Source organism: Nelusetta ayraudi, unplaced genomic scaffold (genome assembly GCF_046127955.1).
Source record: "Nelusetta ayraudi isolate G7.1 ecotype Tasmania unplaced genomic scaffold, CSIRO-AGI_Nayr_v1 ptg000042l, whole genome shotgun sequence".
Lineage (NCBI taxonomy): Eukaryota > Metazoa > Chordata > Actinopteri > Tetraodontiformes > Monacanthidae > Nelusetta > Nelusetta ayraudi.
The window spans coordinates 22,326,476-22,335,000 of record NW_027466092.1 but is presented as its reverse complement, the minus strand read 5'-3'; the positions used below and the strand labels follow the sequence as shown (position 1 = coordinate 22,335,000).

Here is an 8,525-nt window from a genome sequence, read left to right as displayed (position 1 = left end):
CCATATTGTTATTTTATTGATCGAATGCATACAGACTCACTGACCTGCACAAGTTCCCCTCCTACCACAGCTCTGGTAGTGGTCAGGACCTTGTTGTTGTCTTTCCTGGTGAATTTGCCTTTTAGCGTTTCGCCCTCCATCTCCCATGATCCCTATTTTAAAAACACACATCAAACATTTGAAATGTTTCTTATGAAGTTTTATTCAGCCCCCAAGTCGCATTGCTTTCTATTTTCAAAAATGTTCACCCTGGACCCTGGACTCTGGACTCTATTCCAGCATTCTTGAATGCTATTTATATACATACATACTGTATGTATATATATATATATATATATATGTATATATATATATATATATATATATATATATATATATATATATATATATATATATATATATATATATATATATATATATATATATATAAATATGTATATATATATATATATGTATATATACATATATATACATACACATATGTATATATATGTATATATACATATATATACATACACATATGTATATATATATGGCAGTCTCAGTCTGGCTAGTGTTACTAATCTGGAAAAAGCATCATTTTGGTATTCGTCCCATTGTAACATCACAACGGTGTTATTTTCAGAACTGCATTTTACCACTCTGTCAAAAAAAAAAAAGAGAGAGACACAGTGGTGACAACAGGGCACCGTGGAGGACCTTTGACCTCCTGCTACCTACCGCCACTTCAGTGCCATCAGCCAGGGTGTATTCAAACGGGATGCCCAGGGTGAAGTCGTTGTCCTTGGCGCGGAAAGTGCTGGACTCCTTGATGTGGAACTTGTCTCCATTCTGCTCGATGGTGATCTTCAGGTTGTCGTGCTCGGCCAGCTTGCGTTTCACCATGTTAATGCCTTCACATTGAGGAGGGAGGACAAGTGGGATTGTGTGACTTTCCCAAGATTTACGTCCATAATAAGGTCTCACTTCAGCTGTTGCACCATGAATGTCTCTTTGCATAGACACCAGCATCAAGAAACATAGTTCTAAATTCTTCCCTTACAAACCAGGCAATTAGGCCGGATCAAACGAGTGCTTCTCACTCACCCATCTTTTCCATGAACTTGTCATAGTTTTCATTTCGGTCGACTTTCCATGTTCCGGTAAGTGCCATGGCTGGAGGTGTTCAGGCGCTGACAGACCATCAGATGGCAAATAACCATGAGTCTTAGCTTATATACAGCCCTCCCTTTTTGTCCTATCAACCCCTCATTTCACCCACTCCACCCCCCCTCGGCATACTCGTCGCTCTGCTTTATCTTGCTGATTATCAAACTGCTGATGTGGCCATTAAAGGCTGGTCAAATGTATCACAATAGCTGTACGACCTCGGGAAGTTGGCTTATAAATAACCAGGCGTGCCAGTCGCACCTCCCAGCACCACCAACACCACCACTGCCACCTGCTGTGAACCTGGCACCCTGGAACACTGACATTGTTCCGTAAGGCAGAGGAGAAACTGTATAGGGATGCTTCCTCTCCACTTGTCATCTTCCCCATGCCCCATGACTTCCTTTTATTGTTCTCCCATCACCATGTTTGCGCCTGCCATTAAAACAAGTTGTAAACTAATTGTTTTGTAGGCTTGTTTGAATGTGCCATTTTAGGCTGACATGGTGCCAAAGTGTGTACATATATACATACATATATATCAGGCCTCTGCCGTAACTGATACCATTACATCAGGTTCTAGTTAGAGTGTGTCACTTTCCAAAAGTTTAAAGGGTTAAATTGACAAATGCCCTGAATTTCGAAACATTTGGCAAAGTCCAATGTTTTGAACTCTGAAGCTTTCAGCCTTTGCCCCAGCTGCCTTTGTTTGTGGAGTTTTTTTTCCTTTCAGTCTATTGGCAAGAAGAACAGAAATTTGCACAGCATCACTTATAAAATTGCGAATGACAGTAAATTAAAAAAAAAAAATCACATTTTTTATATAGACAAGTACGTTGTCTAAAGCCATCAAAATCAATTTACAATAGCTTCAAAAGCTTAATATGATCTGCATGACTTCATGCAGTTGGCTGTTTCACAGAGGCTGTATGCTGAATCAGACAAACCTTTTAACAAGCTCCCTCTTTTTCTTTTGTTTCTTTTACTTAAGAGAACTCAGGCTGAAGTCTGAAAAGGCTCATAACCACAACTTGAGCTGAGGAAAAGATTACCTGAAGTTAAACATTTTTTCCATTTCATTTAAAACAACCTCTCCCAAAACTAAAAATACTGCACGCGTCAAAAACAACATCACAATTGTTTTGCCCCTTGAATCGTGCAACAGGCCTAGTTGTCACCAGGACAACAGGCCCACTGTTGATGCAGTCTTGACCAGCACAAGCTGCATTCAGAGCTGCACAGGTGCACTATAGACGCTGACCAAAAACTGAACACATTATTCGCGCAAATTCCAACACTATTGTTTCCGCAGCACAGGAGTTAATGGTCTGACAGGATGTGTTTACAAGGTGTACAATGCCATAACAAGGTGTACAAACCAAAAAATGTAACTTAAATAATAAATGTACCAGTTGGAGGAAACCCCACATTTTTGTGACTGGATAAAGTTTAGAATCTCATTATTATTATTATTTTTTTAATTAAATATTAATGAAAAGGAAACCATAGAGTGATCATTGTACTTGTTGGCCTGTGCTTTATTGCTGTACATGTGTGTGTTTGTGTGGATCAGGGTCTTATCTCTATGTTTTGTACTTTATCTTGCCAAGTTAAAATGTCAAGAAAGGCATTGATAGTGCAGTAAATTAGCTGCAGCTTGAGGATGCATCAGTCGTGCTATACTTGTTTTTACTGCTACCTATCAGGAGGACACCATTTGCACTTTGACTCAAACTTAATTATATAATTATTTATTATTATATAATTATACTTATAGCTTGAGATAATTGATAAAATCGTAAATTTAATTGTTTAATTCTAAGTAGAACGTTCCTAATAGTTACCTTTTAATTCATTTTTAGTGACAGTTACAGTTTAGTGCAATTACCTATACCTTCATTTTTTAATTTTTTTTTTTTGTGATCAACACAAAATATTGACTCATTGAATTGGAAGCAGGAAAAACCGTTATTGACATATCCAGTCATAAACAGAAGTGTTACAAACATTTTCATTATCTTTGATGAAACGCTTGACGCAAACAATCGGCACATCTGATTTGAATAGAACGGTAGCAAGAAACAGATGACCTCCGCTGCCGTATGACCCCCTCTTGTGGAAAGATTGAGTAACTGCAGGGCGCCAAAAGCGCAGCTGATAAACCTCAACCGACTATCAAAGTCTAAGTTTTCGTCGGCAAAGTTAACCAACTGACACAAAAACGAAACAACTTGGTCTATTTTAGGTTTTTGTGTTTGCCAAAAGTCTAAAGTCGGTTGTTTGTTTTTCCTCCACCTGTACGCAGGGCTGGATTAAGAATTCAGAGGCCCCTGGGCCAGACTGTTGGAGAGCCCCCCCCCCCCTCCCCCCGCACACGCACATGCACACACACAGTCACAGCCATCACCGCATCAAATGGCTTATGGTGCACAAGTGTGGCCTTATATGTTGGAAACTCGTGTATGTCCACAGGATTCACACTGACTGGCGACATCTTATTTTAATAATTTTAGATAAATTCATCACAACACTCTCGGGACGTAATGGTGCTTTTCACCTTTATACCGGTAGATACATGTGCGTTCATGTGGTGTCGAAATAATCGGAAAAACGACTTTCCAACTGGGTTATATTTCATGGCGGATCGTATCTGTTTCCTCTGCTACCTGGTGTCTCACACCTGATTTATTTGTTTGGAAAATTAAAGAAAATACTAGAATTCATGTTTTCCCACATTACAACTTTAGAGCACACGAACGCAACAAAGTTGGAAGAACGCCTTGTCAAGAAGAACTCGGATTTCCGACACCACTTGAACGCAGCATACCTGACAAAAAAGAACGGAGGCCCCTGAGAGCTCCAGGCCCCAGACGGCCAGGTTCATGATCCGGGCTTGCCTGTACGGAAGTGAATCATGAATGTATTAAGAACTGGATAATGGACAGGCAATATGGCGGTGCGCCGATCTTTCCCAGTGGCCACTCGAAGTACTGCAGCAAAAAAAATCCCATGGGCCCAAAAAGTATTTTTCTACGGAGCCCCCCTGAATACATGAAAAAAATAATAATGTGTGGCCATGTATCACGGTATTGTACCCATGAGATAATAAACGCGTGGCCACACATCATTATATTGCGCCCACGAGATAATAAACATGTGCCCACGAGATAATAAACGCGTGGCCAAGAGATGGTGAACGCGTGCCCACGCGTTTATCAGCATAACTCCTGCGTTTAGGTCCATGCATTTTTAGCAGCCGAATTAAGTGAGCTTGCTAAAAACCACTCCATTTCTTATCGCAAGTGACTTTAGATTGTGATTGTAATTCATTCATACGGATGAAAAAAAAACTAAAATAATGTGCGGCCACGCATTACTACATGCCGAGGCAAAGGTGTTCGATTACGTTCCATCAGCACTCGAAAATTGTTCATTGTCCTCTGGCTTTTTCGCTCGCGCACAAAATAGACCAGACACTGAAGCGACGGCTGTGCGGCGCAAGCTGGCTACGGAGGCGTGCGCCGCTTCAAGTCTGGTGTGAACGACACCATTCGCTATCCGCGGAACAATTCTACATTCAAAAGTGTCCAACAACAAAGAACACTGGCCACCGCCGGACTCGCTTCATCTTTACTTCCCAGAATTCTGTCGCACTTCCTCTAACGTGATCTCAGCGTGATGATGTCAGTAGACACGCAGAGAGGTCAGTGGGGAAGGGGTTTTGGTCAGTGGGAAAGGGGCCAAATGCAGATTGATATAAAGTCGACCTGCGTTCTAAAAACAGTGTCGACCCCCTAACTTCAGTGGGAAAGTGGTTTTGGAGTGATTGTGTACTTACAAAATGACCCCAAACAACCATACACTTTTGTGTTGAGTTGTTTTCTTTGTAATGTAGTGCCACATCTGGACTTAATGTTGCTCTTGCGGGACACTTGGAAGTTATTGCAGCACGGCCCTCCGGTGAACCACGTTGGGGGGAACTAGAGGTGGTACCTGATTGGCTGTGATGCTCCTCTTTCGATGACAAGATCTCACTTGAGATCTTGAGAACATAAAATACACACTCTAGGAAGAACACTTTCACCCACAAATCACAGTTGGCAGTCAACTTCAAACATTCTCAGATGACCTGGCTCCAGGCAGAGACTGGTACCACTTGGGGCCAGCGGCAGTTTTATGACCTTCATCTCTCAGCAGGACATTCCGAAGGACCTCCTCAACACAGATGTTCCTGAAAAGCTCAATATCAGACAATGTTAAAAACTCTATTTTCCCTTCCACAGAGACATCTGATGTCACATATCTGTGACCACCATTGAAAATAAGTATTAATGTACTTCAAATCACTCTTCTAACCTCAAGATTAACAGATTTAGGATTTCCTCCTGAAGGAAGCCTGGAGGCTTTCAAGCTTCAGACGGAGCAAGAGTGTCCCCTAAGCGCGGGGGGGGGGGGGGGGGGGGGGGGGGGGTGTTACGAAAGTGATTCCTAAGTGGTCGATCGAAAGTTGAATAAACTTTGCGCATTGGCTTTCCTCATATCAATGTTAGATGCTCTGCAATAATCCCTATCATTAACCATACACAGTTTTCCGTGTATGTTAATGATAGGGATTATTATTTTGAACCAAATGAATTTTTCTACCATGCCTGATGCAGTCAAAGTATTAATAATTCTGTAAACCTTTGGTTGATAATTCATTTTATTTTTAAGGATGCACTTTGTTTTATTTATTTGATATCAATTTTGTAATTGAGGTTGACATATGTTCATGCATAAAATTTTATATTTGAAAAATACTTTACTTACCTCCACAAATACCTTTACAGATAAGCCATTGTTCTGGGGTAGCACTTTTTTGTTGAAATTGAGTTTTTCGCTCTGTTATATTTCTGTGATGACATGAAAAAATATAAATAACTATAAAATATTTGAAGAGCAACAAACTTTTGTTTTGCTGTTATAGATAGGCCAGAGCAACTCAAATACCAGTTTTCCATCGCTGCATCCTGCAAATTATACGGAGATTGAATTAAATATATATATTTAAATATAAATATGAACTTATCGATTATCGTATCAGTATCGGCCGTGAGAAGCAGGAAATTATCGGTATCAGTTGAAAATTTTCATATCGTGCATCAGTACTTAAAATAATTTTTTTTACAGTCTCACCAAAATAATAGTGGTCCTTTGCCAGTTGATGGGTTGACACAGTTTATCGCAACGCAGGTCAGCATTTTGTCGAACACTGGGGAAAAGCCAAAAGTTGACCGGTCCACAGGTGCAAGAGATAAGAAAGAACCTTCCTTCTTTTTTTCTCATTTCTGGATGAAACTGAGATGTAAATAAACTATCTAACGTTTTTTAACAGAGTCAAATTATATCATTACTTTGTATGCATTCCATAAAAGTTCGAAATTAAGGTACTAAGGAATGAATTATAAATATGAAATTCTGGGGGGGAAAAGTGGCCCGGGAATTATCGATAGACTGGCCCACTTCATGTGCGGTGTGGGATGAAAAAAACAGCAGTTGATGGTGTTTTGGACAATAATCATATAGTAAACATTAACCTGAACCCTTAAGTAGCCTATAGTAAAAAAAATAAAATAAAAAATACAGCGGTGTAGTTATTTTAAAGCATGTAGTGATTTTAATGCACGCAAGTGCAGTTCTCTCAGCAAGGCCTAACCTTAAACTTTAATCCTAACTCCAACCCATACACTTTGCGGCATTAACTGACGTTAGCCAAATGAGCATTTTCGCCTGAAGCATCATCAAGTTCCAATCACAACTTACCATCATTCTGTCACTGGTTCCACTGGTCTCAGTTCCGTGCTCTGCCGTGTCTGTCAGAGTCGAACTCATCATTCTTCCTGCTGGACTCAGGTGCATGTTCGCTAAAATCCTTTGCGTTTTTGGACATGTTTTCTTTTCTTTTTTTTTCCCTTGTCCGGTCTGGCCATAATGACAAGCAGAAGTGTCTCTGAATGTCTATGATGGCTGACAGATTTTATTCTCAGAGGTAGATCTTGAGAGTGTGAGCCACATTGGTGGTTTCAGGAGCTACCTCTTCAGTGGTTTTATTATAATGTTCTTGGTGACATTCTGGCCATGACCGGACTGAGGGAGGGATAGATAGGGGGGTGAGTAGAGAGGGGAAATGAGTGTGGGGGGGAGGGAGGGGGGGGGATGATGAGATGATGAGAGGGATAGAGAGAGAGGAGTAGAGGAGGCAACTGGCAACAATATACAATTGTGTTAAAAGAGAACAAAACAGATCGTAAATATGCATAGCTAATTGTCAGATAGTGCATATATACCCATACAAACATACATGCGAGTTCATACAGTGATGTTAATAATAATAGCGATGATAATAATAGCAACGTTAATAGTAATAATAATAATAATAGTAATAATAATAATAATAATAATAATAATAATAATGTTGATAGTAATAATAACGATGATAATAATCTACTCATGGATAAATAAGACAATAAGCTATGCAATAGTGTACAACAGTGTACCCGCGCTTGTGTATATTTGTGTGTGTGTGTGCGTGTGTGCGGGCGTGTGTGTGTATACGGACACGGCATACCCGCCGCAAAGCCGGCCAGGAAGAGGCCCGGAGCAGCAGGCCCCCGGGCCGGAGGGCACCCGCCCCACGAGGAGCCAGGGCAAGATGACAGGGAGGCAGATACCCCAAGGAGAAGGGACACCACCCAGGGCGGACAGGCAGCAGAGCCCGGCCCCCGGACGGGGGCCCCCAGGGCAAGCGAGACCAGACTCATCCCCATGACAGGACCCAGCCCCTTCACCCACCGGGAGGATCGGTACCCAAGGCAGGCCCGGGCACCCAGAAGCCCCCCCCTACGGACCCAGTATGGCGCATCAACCGGCCCCCTCCACCCCCCACACCCCCAGCCACCCCCACCGCCCCGGGACCCCCCGGCCCCCGGGGCAACAGCCGCACCCCCGCCCCCAACGCCGGCAAAGCGGGCCCCCGAGCGAGAGTCCCCCCTGGTTCCCCCTGTGCCCTGTAAAAGAAGAAGATAAATAATTAAAAAGATAAAATTAAGTAATCAATCCGTGGACCCCCGCCCACCACTGTCAGACCCCCGTGTTTCAGGTCGTCGCCTGAGACACGGGCACACAGGAGCGGTAGCCGCCGGCCGCCCAGCCCCACCCCAGGCATGTGACCCCACCGCGTACGATCCAGCGCCAGTTCCCAGACACAGGGACGGACCAGCCCCCCCACCAACAGGGGGGCCCCCGGCCCAGAGCCAGGGACCGCCGCCCCCCCACCCCAACCGCCGCCCCCCACCCCGTGGCACCACCCCCCAACCACCAGGCCCAGCCCCCCGCGT

At 42.9% G+C, this 8,525-nt stretch overlaps 1 protein-coding gene across 1 annotated transcript in view; it reads right to left on the bottom strand.

The window, feature by feature from the left end:
• LOC142894209 (fatty acid-binding protein, intestinal-like) overlaps nt 1-1,242 on the bottom strand; it is a 1,760-nt gene extending 518 nt beyond the window's left edge. Inside the window, exons 1-3 of the mRNA XM_076035472.1 lie at nt 1,087-1,242; nt 721-893; nt 45-152 (exon numbers count right to left, since the gene is read on the bottom strand). Coding sequence (XP_075891587.1) covers nt 45-152; nt 721-893; nt 1,087-1,153 — 348 coding nt within the window. The 5' untranslated portion in view covers nt 1,154-1,242. The remainder of the gene's footprint in view (nt 1-44; nt 153-720; nt 894-1,086) is intronic.
• Between the last annotated feature and the right edge of the window lie 7,283 nt (nt 1,243-8,525).